The sequence below is a fragment of the Mustela nivalis genome, assembly GCF_964662115.1.
Source record: "Mustela nivalis genome assembly, chromosome: 11".
NCBI classification, from domain to species: Eukaryota; Metazoa; Chordata; class Mammalia; order Carnivora; family Mustelidae; genus Mustela; species Mustela nivalis.
Window position 1 is genome coordinate 78,254,103 of NC_139030.1, and position 17,083 is coordinate 78,271,185.

Here is a 17,083-nt window from a genome sequence, read left to right on the forward strand (position 1 = left end):
ACCTGAGCCGAAGGCAGCAGCTTAACCCGCTGAGCCACCCAGGCTCCCTGTAACCATGGATTTCTAATGGAGCTATGGATTTTCTAATTTTTGGTTTGAATCTAAAAAAAAAAAAAAAGACCCTTTCCATTATAAATCATATAGAATTAAAAACCAGGACCATGAGGAACAGGGAAAGAGGAACAACCAGGCAGAAGTGAATGGAGAAATATGACCCTCCCCTCCAATTTTTAGATTTACTATCCCCTTAAATATTTTTTAAATGTTTAATTTATATCTTAGAAGTGCTATATAACTCTATTAACAAACAATTTTAGTTCATTCTTTAATTTTCAATATTTATTTTTATCATAATTTTTCTTTTTTACAGGATAATTACAACAGTTCTGGAAACAAAACAATGTAGAAGAAAAATGTTAAATAGTTTTTTTACAAAGAGCTTGCTGCTTACAAGAAAGTCCATATAACCTCATTTCTCTGAACATAACATTTTACCTTGTACTAAACCAAATAGCTTATAGAAAATTAGTATTAAATAGTAAAAACACACACAAAAAGACACATATAGATATATATATAAATAAAATAAAATAGAGTTTGGTTCTAATGTGATGCTTAACAAAGCAAACTGTGATGCAATATGTATCAACTTCATTAATTGGACAAGTCCAATGAAGCACAAATCAGGTATGTGCTACACTCTCAACAGCCAACTCCTGCTAGATTCTTTTTGTTCATAGGCTCTGTCCAATTCCATTCCAGAGAGCATCTGTTTTACATCTTCTTGACTCTGTGGCTGTAAAGAGAAAAAGAAGAAAAAACTAAATGACAGGGTGACTGGCTGGGAGGAATAGATTTTGTACCTAAAGATTGCCTCTTGTTTCCTAATCTCATCTCAGGATGTCAGCAGCTCAAGAGTCTAGAGGGAGAAATCAAGGTTCAGAGAGGAAGGGCCTTGCCCAACATAACTCAGCTAGCTAATGACAGATACAGGACTCAATGCTTGGGTTGCGTCTTTAAATTCAGTGTCTATGGTGCCTTTGTGTTAGGTGACTTCTGTTCATATTGATAAAATAAAATGTAACACCACTGTAAATCACAACCATTGATCTCTTTTTGACTCTTTATTTTTCAGTTTTTAACAAAATGTCATGTAGTTTGTGAATTATATATATAGGAGTCATCTTTGCAAAAAAAAAAAAGTCAAGCTGCTAGCACCTATCTAATGCATAGGAGACTCTTATACATCATGGAAAAATCACTGAATTTAAAAAAAGATAAAAATGATGTGTAAGTGGAAAAAATGAATTTTTGTTTTCATGGTCCAACTCAAATTTCCCCTTTAAAATTCTATGCTGCTGGGGCACTGGGGTGGCTCAGTTGGTTAAGCAACCAACTCTGGAGTTCTGCTCAGGTCGTGATTTCAGGGTGGTAAGATCAAGCCCCGCATTGGGCTCCGGGCTCAGCACAGTGTCTGCTCAAGATTCTCTCTCCTCCCCCCATTCTTTTCTCTCTAAAATAAATAAATAAATCTTTAAAAATAAACTAAATAAATAAAATGCTATAGTGTTTAGGTTAAAAGGTCCCAGCAAGCCTATGATCCACCACTCTGCACATGACCTTTGCCCCGACATTTGAAGAGAGTCTGATAGTAAATATCCCATACCTGAGGATTTGCACAGCCTTTTTCACCCAGTTCCTCTTTGGATCTGCACACACAGCCAATTTTTTCTTTGTGTAAAAGCTTAAAAAAAAAAACACAGAAAATTTGATTTGTGCTTAAAGAGTTTTGAATTGCTATTTCACAGAACATGCAATAGAAATTTTGTATTCCAATGGACTGCTCTACCCATTTAGCATTTTATTTGTTTCAGAGGTGAGACAACAAAAACAAAAATGCTGGTGGTTACACAAAATACGTGTATATCCAACCAATAACCTATACCACTCTGAAGTATAATATCCTATATGGATCAAGATTATTACATGTGAAAGCATAATAACTCTTGAGGTTTTACTTACAGCCCCAACCATTCTCTGGTAGAAGATGTTCATTTTAAAATTTATGTCTCCCATGTTTTCCTGAGATGGCATGTAAGTAGTTTATAAGTGTATCTTAAAAAGTGATTTGACCCTCAACTCTGTTCTTTAAAAAAAAAAGAAAGAAAGAAAGAAAGAAATACTAAACTTCTGCCTTATTCTAGTCCTATTTAAACTTTGGAATACATATGTACTATCAAAACAAACATAGCATTGCCACATCAGTTATTTCTGAAATTCCAGAAAGGCCAAAAAATTTTTTTTTTTAATTTGAAATTCCCACATACTCCTGACACAGTTGAATAACTTACATGACAGCATTGATGTCACAAGCTTCATTGGCCAATTGCTGTGTGAAGCCCACAATATATTTTGGATGAAGGATATGTTCTGTATATCGAAGACAGCAATCAAAGTTGCTTGCTGCTGAAAAGAAATTAAAGGTATTGAGTAAACATGATTGAATTTATTCTGTAATTGGTATTATGGAACTACTCAAAGTTGTAGTTGTATATGGTAAAGAAACTATTTAGAGAAACAGTTGCAATGTCTTTGAGATATGACTTAATGTAGTTTCCAGCTCTCTTAAAAAAAAAAAAAAAAAGAGGGAAGGAACTTATTTGCTGGGTGATTTTGGTTTAATAATACAGTTTAGAAGCCTGTGACTTCTAACAAAAGGAATATCTCTAGTGAGAAACACAAACTGATAGTGTTTCATTTAAGTTCATTATAATCATTCAAGAATATGACTATCTCCCACTTGAAGAAACTCTTACATAGAACCTTCCACATTCAGAAAATGAATAAATATGGAGCTTTTAATTTATTACCTAGCTCCGAGCATTGAGAGAAGGGGAATGATAAGAAGTTACAAAGGAAAATGCAATTTATAGGAGCTTCAAAAGCACTTTGAAATTGTGATATTATGGAAATATTTTGGTCATAAAAGTTCAACACGTGCATTTTCAGGAATGCACCTGTTGCTAAAAGGGATGTACTCTCACAGTCATAAAGCAATACTCAGACACTCCCCCAGGTTAAATTATAACCTGTTGTAAGGTAAGGGATAAATTATCTCTAAGTTGACACGAAGGGGCCCAAAGCTATGTAAGGATGGAGAAGTCAGATGCCGTAATTTGTCTCTAAAGAATGAGTTTTGAACTTAAACTATTTGGGTGGGAGGTGAAAAAGTCGGAAGATTGGGAGTGTTTCCTACATTTCAGAATGACCCCATTCACTGGTAATATAACATAATTTATATCACTCCCCAAAATAACACCTTAGCCCTGTTGTGGAGCTTGGGAGTCTCTAAGAACCCAGACACCCCAAATATCTGCTGGGGAAAAAAAAAAGCGTGATCAGCAGCAGTAACCGTTCCCTCCTCACTCACCAATGAGTGACAACTCCCATCACTTCTCAAGACTTTCTTACAGGCTCCCTTTCCTTGGGGACCCCCTAGGGGAGCTCAAGGTTTCAAGGAGAATGAAAACAGTTCTTCCTCCTGTGTCAGCAGAAAGACTGATACTTACCTTCTGACTTGCTGCAGAGGTGGAGTAGCAGCACTGACATCAAAGTAGCCAGGAGCAAATTCTTGCTACTGCACATCATTTTCAGCTCAAAGAATAGATCTTCTCAGTGCTGAGTACCGAGTGCTCTGGGAGTAATGCTAGGTTCTGATAGCAGCCTGGGTCTGGGATGGCCCTTCTTATAGCAAATATTGGGAATGTACACAGAAGGCGTGTTCTGACATGGGTTTTCCCCCATTGATCAACCTGTCCCATCATGTCGTCACAAAGAAAAACCACAGGGAAAACTTCCTGCCTTTCCCTAACGTTGGGAAGCTGTTAAGGTCAGGGTAAGGGGGATGGTGTTTGAGAAGGGGAAAATCCTGTTAAATCCTTTGGGTTTTCAAAGAGGGAAAGCAACCTATCCCTGTGACTCAGAAAAGGGTTTCACGCAGTTTTAATCTCTCGTCTCTGAAAAGAGAGGACAAGGATTAACAAGGATGCAAAGGTCAGCCCTACACAGGAACATTACAGGACTCTATTGTTACACTCTATTTGCTTTCCAGAGTCAACTGGGAGCAGGAAGATGAGACAGGATGCCAGGCATACTTAGGGATGCATTTATAATTGCTCAGCTATCACCAAAGACCTGGAATTTCTAGGCTACCATTCAGATTAGGTAATATGACAATGTTATAGTAGTGTTCCCAATGTTGGTGGAAAATACTAGCCCTCAAATAAGACTCAAGCCTCAGCTTCATCTTGATGTCATGTCAATTCTTCTAAGAATCTTCTACATTTGAATGACTCTAATCAATATTGTGGCCCAGAAAATAATCTCGACCTGCCCTTAACTCTGCGTGCTGAGGTAATTACATAGCACAACACAAAGCCTCAGAAGAGTTGAAGAAAAAAGACAATCAGCAAAATCATGGTCAAATAATAGTGATAATGATCATAATGTAATATGAATCCCTAACCTATGATGGTATAATGAGAACTCACCACAAAGGAGAATATCATTCTATGCTAGGAATTAGGTTTGCAAGAGGGGAGTTCTAGAGATAATGTAATTCTTTCTATCCTATCATAGGCATGGTTACACATAACTACACATATGTTAAAATTCCTAGAACTGTACATAAAGAAAAAGAATGACTTATAGTGTATGATTTATTAAAAAAAATAAACTTAGGGGCGCCTGGGTGGCTCAGTGGGTTAAAGCGTCTGCCTTCAGTTCAGGTCATGATCTCAGGGTCCTGAGATCAAGCCCCGCAACGGGCTCTCTGCTCAGCAGGGAGCCTGCCTCCTCCTCTCTCTCTGCCTGCCTCTCTGCCTACTTGTGATCTGTCTGTCAAATAAATAAATAAAATCTTTAAAAAAAATTTTTTAATAAATAAATAAATAAATGACTTAAAAACATTGAAATCATTAAACAAAAACTATTCACTAAACACAGATATGTCGAAAGTAAATAGGTCAAAAAAAGATATACCATGTAAGCAGTACACAAAAGAAAACTGGAGTTCCTATATGTGGCAAAACAGATGTTAAACTAAAAAATGGTACTAGAGATAAAGAGGGAGCTCCATAATTGTAAAGGATCAATCCATCAGGAGGATACCAGAATTATGACCATATGACATACAGCTAACAATAGCACCCAAAAATATATGAAGCAAAACTGACAGAACCAAATGGAGGAATAAATAATTCAATAATAAAAGTCAGATACTTAAATACCACATTCCCAGTAATGAACAGAAAAACCAGATAGAAAACTCACAAACAACACTAGATCCAACAGACATCTACAGAACACCCTACAACAGAACACGAACAGGCATCCTTCTCAAGTGCACATAGAACATTCTCCAAGATAAATCATATGCTAGGTCACAGAACAATTCTTAATAAATTTTAAAGGATGGAAATCATACCAAATTTGCTTTCAAAACCACAATGGAATTAAATTAGAATTAATAACAGAAGGAACTTCGGGAAATTTACAATAATATGTGGATATTGAATGATATATTCCTATATAACAAATACATCAAAGAAGAAATCATAAGGAAAGTAGAAAATACCTCAAAATGAGTGAAAACAAAGACATAGCATACCAAAATTCATATGCTGCTGCGAAAGTACTGCTCAGAGGGAAATTTACAGCAGGGATACACGAAATAAGAAAGAACAAAACAATAGAGGAAATCACCGGAACTCAAAATTGGTTCTTTGGAGAGGTCAACATTAGCAAGCTTTAACTACACTAACCAAGACAAAGCAGGTGTAGGGAATGAAAGAGGGGTCATCATTATAAACTGTAAGAAGTAAAGAGGACTATGAACAACCATATGCCAACAAGTTAGATAGTATAGAGGAACGGGACAAATTAGTAGAATGTTACAAATTCTGGAAACTAACTCAAGAAAACATAAAGTTTAAAATCTCCATGACAAAGACATCACATTAGTAACTAAAACTATTTCCATAAAGAAAAGCCCTGACCTATACAGCTTCATAGTAAATTCTACCAAATACTGAAAAATAAATTAAAACCAATTTCATGGCAAATGTTTCCAGTAAGCAAAAGAGGAGGGAAAAATTTCTAGCTCATTCTCTGAGAACAGATTTATATTGATATTAAAGTAAGATAAAGACATCACAGAAAAATAAAACTACTGGCCAATATCTCTTATCCATACAGACACACACAAAAATACTCAATAAAACATTAGTAAATGGTAGCCAGAAACATATAAAAAGGATTGTGTATCATAACCAAGTGGGATTTAGCCTAGGAAATATAATTATATTAACTGAATAAAAAAATTATGAAAAGTATTTGACAAAACCTAACACCTATTATAATAAAAACACTCAACAAACTGGGAAGAGGAAAGAACTTCTTTAACCTGATAAAGGTCATCCATGAAAAATTCCATAGCTAATCTCATACTTACTGATGAACAACTGAATGCTTTTCTCTTGAGATCCAGCCCCAGATAGGGATGTCCATTCTACCAGTTCTATTCAACATTGTACTGGAGATTCTAGCCCAGGACAACTAGACAAGAGAAGGGGAAGTCACCCAGACTGGAAAGGAAGAAGTAACTATCTTATTTGCAGATGGCATGATCTTATATATAGAAAATATTAAGGAATCCACTAAAAAAAAAAAAAAAACTAATAAGTTCAGCAAGGTTGCAATACTTAAGATCAATATAGAAAGATCAATCCTATTTCTATACACTATCAATGTCCATTGATAATAATGTTCACCTGAAAATAAAATTAAGAAAACGATTATTTTTATAATAGCATCAAAAAAAGAATTGAATACCTATGCATACATTTCATAAAAGATGTAAAAAATGTAAATAAAACTACAAAATGTTATTAAAGAAGACTCCTAAACAAGTAGAAAGACATCTCAGATCATAAACTTGGAAGACAACTTTGTTAAGATGGCACTACCCCCTAAAAAACTGATACGCAGATTCAACGCGATTCCTATCAAATGCCAGCTGGCTTTTTTGCAGAAATAGGAAAGCCAAAACTTGAATTCATATAGAATTACAAGAGATTGCAAATACTCAGAACAAACCCAACACAGAAAAGGACGAACAAAGTCAGAGGACTTTCAGCTCCCAATTCCAAATCTTGCTATAAAACTACAGTAATTAAGATATGTGGTACTGGTATAAATGCACACACATAGATGAATGGAATAGAAGTAAAAGTCCAGATATAAACCCCTTGTATAGTCAACTGACTTTTTTTTATTGTGCCAAGACCATTCAATGGGGGAAAGAAGTCTTTTCAACAAATGGCGCTGGGACAACTGGATATCCACATGTAAAAGAATGATGTTAACCCCCTACCACACAATACATACAAAAACTAACTCAAAAAGAATCATAGACCTAAATAAAAGTGCTTAAAGTATGAAATTCTTAGACAAAAACATAAGACTAAACCCTCAAGCTCTTGGCAATGGCTTTTTCAAATATAATGCCAAAGCTCAAGCAACAAAATAAAAAAGAAATGGGGGTGACTGGGTGGCTCAGATGGTTAAGCATCTGCCTTCAATTCAGGTCATGATCCCAGGGTCCTGGGATGGAGCCCTTCTTGGCAGGGAACCCTGCTCCTCCCTCTCCCTCTGTCTGCCACTCCCTCTGTTTGTGCTCTCTCTGTGTGTCAAATACATAAATAAAATCTTTTAAAAAATTAAACAAATAAAAACAAACAAACTGGACTATGACAAACCTATAAACTTTTGTGCTTCAAAGGTTACTATCAAAAATGTAAAAAAAAAAAAAAAACACACACACACACAAAAACATAGGAAATAATTTTCAAATCATATACCTGAAATGGGACTTTTACTTATTTCCAGAATATATGAAAAAACTCTTATGAATCAGTAATAAAAAGATAAACAACCCAATTGAAAAATAGACAAAATGTCTGGATAGACATTTCCCCAAAGATATGTAAATAGTCAACAAGCACATGCAAAGATGCTCCATGACATTAGTCATCAGGGAAATGTAAATCCAAACCACAATAACATGTCACTTCACACCCACAGGAATGGCTATAGTCAAAAAGATGGATAAGAAATGTTGACAATGACGTGGAGAAATTGGAACCCTCACACACCGTTGATGAGATGAAAATCTACAGTCACTTTGAAAAACAGTTTAACAGTGCCTCAAATGGTTAATCATGGAATTACCATATGATTCTGCAATTCTACTCCTGGGTATACACCCAAGATAAGGGATAACATATACCCACACAAAAAGTTGCCCATGGATGTTCATGGCAGTTTTATTCATAACTGCCAAAAAGTGGGAACAATCCAAATGGCATCAACTGATGAATAGATGAATAAAATGAGGTAAATTTGTACAATGGAATATTATTTGGCAATAAAAATGAATGAATGATGGATACTACAATATGGGTGTATCTCAAAAACACTGTATTAAGTGAAAAAATGAGCATAAGAGCCATGTATTACATGATTTCATTTCTATGTAATGTTCAAACATGGTAAATCTATAGAACCAGGAAGTAGAATAATGATTATCTAGGGTAGGGTGGAGTGTCAGGGGAAAGGGAGGGGAATGGAGTATAATTGCTAATGGGTATGTGGTTTCTTTTATAATCTAAAAATAGGTAGTGGTGATGATTGCATAACACTATGAGCATACCAAGGCACAAACTCTGCACTTGGAAAGAGTGAATTTTATGGTGTATGGATTATATCTCAACAAATCTCATAACAGCAATAAAAAAGTCTCCACCTACCTAGGTCTAACACCCACACCAGCCCACAGGTCCTCTCTCCTCCTCTGACCGCTCTTGACCGCTTGCGATCTCTCTGCATGTTTCCTTCCTCTATTCCTTTGTCTTTCCTCTTCTCTGCCTTCTCTCTTTCTGAATTACACTAGTTTTTTGAACCGATTATTTGGGTACTTTTTTATAGTGATGAAAATTGCATTTCCTGATACTTAACTTTGACAGATGTGTCACTTAAACAGTTTTTAAAATGTGACCTTCAACTGATTTTTCTTGATCAATGAATATGTTAATGGGAAGTTTAACATAAAATTATTTCCAATATAATTTATTAGAAAGCTGTTTATCACATTGAAATTTACTTTCTAGCTGTTCTTTTCAAATATCTCAGACATATTTCCCAATAATTCTTAATTCTTATGTGTAGTAGAATCTTGTATCTTTCTCTTCCCTTCCCCCAGCCCCCACCGCAGCTGACAAATGTCTTATGTGGCAAGTACTTAGTGGTATATACAGATGGCTAGAACATGATTAAATTCAAGAGAACTTAACAATAACAGAACTAAATACAACATGAATAACTACAAAACAAGGTAACATGGGGTAATATTCATATTCATATTTCATAAAACATTTTCATAGAAACTGTTCACAAAAATGTGATCGTTAAAAAATTACTTAACTCCACTTCCGTTTCTGTGACAGATGAACATGATACATGTCATCTTGACTGATGGAGTGTCCATCAAAAGCTGTTTTCTTTCTAATACAGTTCCATGAAAAGTTTTTGAGAAGATGATAGGAGTTCCCTTTAAAACAGCACCTACTAGGTACCAGATATTTTAGCAGAGAATGTGCTGTGAAAGCAAAGAAGCATGATGTTTGATTCCAGCAAAGAGAGGTGCACAAAAGACCAGCAGCCTTGAGCCCTCTGGCTTCCACAGAGTGGGGGCTGACTGAAGCTGAGCTTCAGTGACAAAAATGGTTCTTTCCATGGTGTTTGAATTGTACACATTATAGAACTTCTAAGCTAGAGAAGCACAGAGACTTTCTATGTCAATATCTGATTTTTAAAAGATGAGGACACCAAAGCCAGAGAGATGTTTGACTTTGTCAGTGTGGAACCATGAGGACCAGAGCTGGACACCTCCTCTCAAAGTCAGGGGACTGTTCCTCATTTCCTCCTCAAAGATTTATTATCTGATTATCAAATGGATGGTATTATATATCACTAGCTATCACTTTCATTTCTTTCAGCCAGTACTTCAAGTCAAAGCTTCCATACTGGCTTAATCTACACAGCAAATACTGAGGTATTATAGAGATCACTAAAAACCAGAATAATAAACCACAGCTTCAATGGAGGATAGCAGCAATACAAATTCCCACAATGGCTACTTAAAACGAATGAAGTATCTTATTTCTTGGCATCTTGGTTTGGATTCCCTGAAAGAAGATCCTTAGGTACAGATCATTTATCTGAGTGATAAGCCCAAGAAACAAGATTGAAGCAGGAAGGTGGAAGGAGGAAAAAGCTTTCAAGGGGGACTAGAGAACTGATTCCTCTAGAACCTCCTGAGAAACAATTGGAGGTCTTGGAATTATCCCCCTGAAAGATGGCGGACAAAGGACTCACATCCAGCTGGCTCACATCCCTCATTAGTTGAGGACTATCCCCAGGAGTTTTAAATACCTTACATATTCAAGCTTTCCTTGGGAGGGGAAAGATTAGTCTAGCACTCTCCCTCAGTCCTGAGAACTTCCTAGAGCGGAGAGACAAGCAGAATTTAAGCTAAGTTGTTGTCAGTGTGATGTGATCTGAGCTCATTCCACCACAACTGAGGCTGAAATCAATGACAGTTGAAGGCATGTGAAATGGGGTCCAGAGAGACCTGTTACAACTGCTTGGAAAATATTTTTTGAAAAGGAAATTTGGTGTAAGTGACTGTGAAGAACTCAACTATCATACATGCTAATGTCAGATGATTCCTCCATAGACCCCAGTAAGACAGCCTCATTTTGTAAAAAGTCTTCTCCCGAACACACCACATATTCACAACTGTTTCCTTGTGTCCCATTTATGCTGGGACAAGAGCTTTGGCCTATAAATACATTTTGCTGCAAGAATGTGTATCATACTAAGAAACACTCATTTACTGGGTCCATGAAAACCGAGGCCTAATGGTTCTGAAGCCTCAAAAGATCACCATTATCATTAAAGGGATAGTCAAGAGAAGAGTAGCCAAAGGATGCCACTTTGACCTTTAGCAACAGCCAGAGACAAGGTGCGGGGGATCAGGGCAAGCATCACGAGGCAAAGCATCAAGATAAAGAAGGCTTCTACCTTCAGCTTCAGTCCCAACATTAAGTAGGATACATTCAACAAATATGATATTTTATCCAATTCTTAAAGGGAATAGGTCAGATACAAGTTTTCCAAAAAGAGGAATATTATTTATTCTATAATAGCCACTATATTATTTATTCTATAATAACCACTGACAGACTCATGCTACATTGCTTCTTTTCAAGAGCCAAAAGTGATACCACTGACAGACTTGGTTGTAGGTCCCTTAGAACAGGGAGCCAGCTCTCTTCTGTATTCCTGCAGGGTTGTTTAAACCAAAGTAAAGAGCCTCTATAACTAGTCCTGTGATAACTGGCACTATTATCTCCAGAGAGTAGTCTTAAGAGTCACCATGTAAATTTTTCAGTGAGCATTTGGACCCCCACCTGAGTCAATGGCCAAAGAAAGTGGTGTTTGGTGCTTGCGTGTGTGTGTGTGTGTGTGTGTGTGTGTGTGTGTGTGTGTGTGTATGAAAACAGTATACTCCTTTTTTGACCTACTGAGAGCCTTTCCAGTTGAAATTTAGTTTATCTGTAGAAAGAAGAATTAACATAAACTTCAGCTAATTCCTCTCTGTATTGTTTATCCTGACTGGGAGGCTCTTTGCCTCCAGCTTCCCAGATCTTCAGTTTCTGTGTGGTCACAGCAGAGGAGTCCCCAATAATGACATGTGGGAAGCAATCAACAGGGTTGCTTTAGGAGACATACACGGAACCAGCAGATGCAAACCAAGCCAAAGGTTCCTGTGCAGGGCCTAGAATATCACCTTTCCCAAAGCCATCATCAAGGTCAGGCAATCAAACAGTATGAGGATGGCATAATGAGGTTGGTCAGAGGAGAAGACAACAGTCCTTCCCTGCCTTGACATCTTCTCCAGGGGTAAAAAAAAAAAAAAAAACACCTGCATTTGGTGGTGTGGTATCCAAGCCAGAGGTGAGCTTATCCAGGAACAGGATAGTTAGATCAGTAATCACTTCTGTCTCAATTCTGGTCTTCTTTCTGTCTCCTCCAGACACACCCAAATGAACTGGTTTTCCACTTGGTGTCCACCACTTTGAGTTTAACTCTTGAATAAAATAATTCTGTGATATGTGTTCATTTTTTTTGTCTGACTCCCCACATGTGCCAAAAGGCTGCTAAAAACTCCATTTTCTCTTAACATCAAAGTCCCCATCATGTTATCATCTTGGACTCCATAACCCTTGGCACTTTTGAAGTTGGCTTGTTGTGGGGCTCCATTTAGCAGAATATCTGCAGGGACACAACAGGGCTCCTTCTTTGTAGCCATGATGCCTCACAAGAAGGATTTGGCTCCAGTAGAGTGTCCCAGGGTAGCATTAAGACCACATTTCATCAATCTGTGGACATCTTTCAATAATCTTTTCTCAATGGACTAGGAAGCCACTCTTCTCTTTCACTCAATAGCAAATATTAGGATAACTTAGCACAGGTCAAACAGATAACAGCCCCAAAACTTTGGAGAACCCAGAGACAGACCATTGGTGCTTGTTATTGACATTGGGAAAATGGAAAACTTTTTGTAGACATCTAAAAAATTATTTTCTCCACTGTGTTGCCATGGGTTGGAATGACTCTTTCCCATGGAATTCTAGATGGAACGCTGACTTACGGAATTGCTGGGCTACTACTTTCCCTTTGTGGAAAATCACCTCTACTTACTCTTGAATTTTAAAACATATGCATATATTTTCACACAAACACACACACACACACACACACACACACACATACAAAGGGCAAAGTAAGAAGGAAGGGACAAAGAATGCAAAGTATTATGAGTCAAAGGAAAGATCCAGAAGGGATACCTCATTTTACATGGACCCTCCTATTCAATGAAGAGGAAGTAATGAAATTCATTTCCTTATTCAATGAAGATTCACTGGACTTATTTAAGGAGAGTGTTTTGTTTTGTTTTTATTTTATTTTTTCAGTGTTCCAAGATTGTTTATGCACCACACCCGGTGCTCCATGCAATACGTGCCCTCCTTAATAGCCACCACCAGGGTCACCCAACCCCCCACTTCCCTCCATCCAAAACCCCCAGTTTGTTTCTCAGAGTCCACAGTCTCTTATGGTTCATATCCCCCTCTGATTTTCCTCAACTTCCTTCTCCTCCGCATCTCCCCATGTCCTCCGTGTTATTTCTTATGCTCCACAAGTCAGTGAAACCATATGATAATTGACTCATTCTGCCTGACTTAATTCACTCGGTATAATCTCCTCCAGAACTGGAGGAGATTAAGGAGAGTGTTAAAGGGGTTTCTCTGACTGGCTCAACCAAATCTGTGCCTTAGAATCCAGATTGAAGAGGGTTAAAAGCTACACAAAACATCATGAGATTAAAATTCCCGTAAGAAATCAGATAAATACCACAGAGCACAACAAAATTTTCACTGTTGATACTGGATGTGTGTTTGTATGTGTAGAAGAGTTAGAAGACACTTACATGTTAAATAAATAAAGTATTTAAAATTTCTATTAAAACATGTGCTCCAATTGACAAATTGTGCTATAAGACATAGTCTTGATTTTCTATGCCTGCAACATATATGTTAAGTTAAATTTCTTTGGGCTAATATGAGGTTTTACTCCTTAAACATTCCAAAAAGCATTGATTGTATTTTCCTTAAAGGACTTTGCTGAAATGCTGTGCTTGGTTTGATAGAGTTTTCTTCTAACAATATTTAGTGGAAAATGCAATAAATACTACTCAACAGTTTTACAATTGATTTCAGTCTGATGGTTTCCATGTGACAAATAGAAGTCAACCTTTTGTGGAAGGTGCAAGGATGCTGAGGTGGTGTGCAGGACACTGAGGTATCTCAATGTAGTAGAAGATGCTGCTGTGAGACTCTGGGCTCTGACATGAGCACAGCCTTCCCGTTGTTCCCAGAGTCAGAGCAGCTCCTGAAATGTTTGAGTGGCTTTAATGAGATGGTTGAATATTTAGTCTTTTCCTTGCAAAAAGATTTTATCATGAAGACAAAGCATATATATCAAGCTGAAGACATAAATCCTCGAGTGCTTTTTCTTGAAAGTTGAAAAAAATCTCTAAGGCATAATGTAGAAAGAGCAGAGCTTTAAACATCTGAACTTTTGAAAAAATAGTACCACAGGGGTACCTGGGAGGCTCAGTCAGTAAAATATCTGCCTTCACTTTGGGTCCTGATCCCTGGGTCCTGGAATCAAGCCCAACCATGGGCTCTCTTCTCAGCAGGAAGTCTGTTTCTCCCTCTCTCTCTCTGCTCCTTCCTGTCCTCTGCTTGTATTTTCTGTCTCTCAAAAAATAAAATCTTTAGACATTCTAAAATATAAATAATTTATAAATATTACCATAATGCATACTCTATTAAAAGAAAAAGATATTAAAGAAGTCAAAAGAGAAATTACAGATTATTTTAGATTGACTATTTTTTAAATTTTTAATTATTTATTTGAGATAGAGAGAGCATGACAGAAAGAGCAACGAGGAGGGGGAAAAATAGAGGGAAAGGGAGAAGCAGACTCCCCATTGAGCAGGGAGAGGGATGTGGGATTCGATCCCAGGACCCTGGGATCATGACCTGAGTCAAAGGCAGATGCTTAACAGACTGAGCCACAGAAGTGTCCCTAGATTAATTTTTAAGATTATTTATAGATTAAGATTAATTATTACCTCACCATCTTAGAGAATTACAATGTTAAAAAGATTTTTGTAAAACCTTCTAGACTTGTATCTATTTGTATATTTAACTGAAGTCGGAGCATGGCATACATGTGTTTAAAAACCTACTCTTTTCATTTAAGAATACAGATATGGTCAAATGTTAAATATCAAAATATGTACTTTCTGTACCATCATGTTAAATAGTAGCATGGTTTCTCATTACATGGTTGTCTGTGATTTAATTCCCTAGGTTGTTTCTAACTTTTTGGTTGTTGTAAATAGTACTATGAAAAAATATTCTATGGATGATTCTTTGTACATATTCTTAATCACTTTCTTAAAATAAGTCCAAAAAATGGAATTTAGGATCAAGAAATATGTACATATTTAAGTTTTGAGATTGCAAAGCTACCTACCAGAAATCCGAGTGAACGGACCCAATTTCTTGTACATTTCACAACATAAATAAATAGAAGTAAATGCATTCACTTAAGGCTTTGTGGAAGCAACTAGATATAGTCCTCCATGAAATGTAAGTCTAAATGTGGCAAATGTCTGAATGCTGTCAGCTACTGTGATAGTTCCTAGCCTCGACCTCATTACTGCTGGGACTTTTTTTTTTTTTTTCCTGGCACAAAGAGAACATGCTGTGAAATATATATGCCATGCCCTGAACCCTTAAAGTAAATATTTTGCCAGGGACATCGAAGAACCGGAAAAGAACGAATGAAAAAGCAGAGGGCAGTCCCTATCAATCCCGTACTTTCCAAAGGAACCTCTGGATACTGAGTGTATTTACTTAACAGATTAGAGGTTTTAAATATCTAACTGAGTTATTGCTCTGATGATGAAATCTTGGTTGCTCCCTACTGTAAACTTGAAAATTCCCCTGCATGCTTTCTCAAAGCTGACATGAAGGAGCCAGCTATAATAATCTGAGTAGGTAGAGAATAATTTGCTAAGGAATGCTGCTTAGTTAGGGCACAGATGGGACTGGGGCCACATGTTCCTTCAGAGCACACATTTTCATATTAGAGCTAACAATTCTCATTTGGTCCTTATAAATGGCATCAGCTAAACCACCACCATGTCGACATGGTTTGAGTTCTATTATGTGACATTTAGATACCTCAATATTATGCAAGTTCATGGCCCTTCTGCAGAGAAAGATTCAGTGTCCACTTGTTAGACATTTCTGGGGTTATTCTGGGAAAGACTAAACCTCATCATTTATTTAAGACAATCTGTATCTATTAAGAATACAATCACGAATGTTTGCAAAAAAAGACATGCAGAACTGTTCATTGCAGCCCTGTGTAGACTAGGAAAGAAAATGAAAATACCCAAATTGTTAATAATAGAGCAGTGATTTAAATAATTATAGGATTTCCATAGTATTGAGTAATATGTTGTCATTTAAATAACCTTAAAACATTTTACGCAAGGGGGAAAATGCTAATGACATAAAAATAGAGTAGTAGGAAGCAAAATTGTGAATAACATGTTAGCCCATTATGAGAAATCATGTATATTTGTACTTACGCACTTTTTAATATTTTTTTGCTTTTTAAAAAAATTTTTTATTTATTTTCAGCCTAACAGTATTCATTGTTTTTGCACCACACCCAGTGCTCCATGCAATCCGTGCCCTCTCTAATACCCACCACCTGGTACCCCAACCTCCCACCCCCTGCCCCTTCAAACCTCTCAGATTGTTTTTCAGAGTCCATAGTCTCTCATGGTTCACCTCCCCTTCCAAATTCCCTCAACTCCCTTCTCCTCTCTAACTCCCCTTGTCCTCCATGCTATTTGTTATGCTCCACAAATAAGTGAAACCATATGATAATTGACTCTCTCTGCCTGACTTATTTCACTCAGCATAATCTCTTCGAGTCCCGTCCATGTTGCTACAAAAGTTGGGTATTTGTCCTTTCTGATGGAGGCATAATACCCATAGTGTATATGGACCATATCTTCCTTATCCATTCGTCCGTTGAAGGGCATCTTGGTTCTTTCCACAGTTTGGGGACCGTGGCCATTGCTGCTATAAACATTGGGGTACAGATGCCCCTTCTTTTCACTACATCTGTATCTTTGGGGTAAATACCCAGTAGTGCAACTGCAGGGCCATAGGGAAGCTCTATTTTTATAATTTCTTGAGGAATCTCCACACTGTTCTCCAAAGTAGCTGCACAAACTTGCATTCCCACC

General features: G+C 37.0%; 1 protein-coding gene across 2 annotated transcripts; it reads right to left on the reverse strand.

The window, feature by feature from the left end:
- Window positions 1-317: 317 nt before the first annotated feature.
- Window positions 318-3,730, reverse strand: CCL20 (C-C motif chemokine ligand 20). 2 transcript variants are annotated; one of them, XM_082690284.1, is made up of 4 exons: window positions 3,570-3,730; window positions 2,352-2,463; window positions 1,667-1,744; window positions 318-796 (listed from the first exon to the last, which is right to left on the reverse strand). In XM_082690284.1, the coding sequence occupies exons 1-4, from the start codon at window positions 3,646-3,648 to the stop codon at window positions 775-777; spliced, it is 291 nt and encodes a 96-aa protein (XP_082546410.1). In that variant the 5' UTR covers window positions 3,649-3,730; the 3' UTR covers window positions 318-774. The 2 variants fall into 2 exon arrangements, with proteins under 2 accessions (XP_082546410.1, XP_082546409.1); XM_082690283.1 differs by having other exon boundaries at window positions 2,352-2,466; window positions 3,570-3,728.
- Window positions 3,731-17,083: the final 13,353 nt, after the last annotated feature.

What these genes read in the sequence shown, in the direction of transcription:
- CCL20 (XM_082690283.1), bottom strand. Translation starts at nt 3,648, where the DNA reads ATGATGTGCAGTAGCAAGAATTTGCTCCTGGCTACTTTGATGTCAGTG. An exon ending in TGTGACATCAATGCTGTCAT is followed by an intron (nt 1,745 to 2,351) that starts GTAAGTTATTCA and finishes TTTTTTTTTAAG; the next exon opens with CTTTTACACAAAGAAAAAAT. An exon ending in AAGGCTGTGCAAATCCTCAG is followed by an intron (nt 797 to 1,666) that starts GTATGGGATATT and finishes TTCTCTTTACAG; the next exon opens with CCACAGAGTCAAGAAGATGT.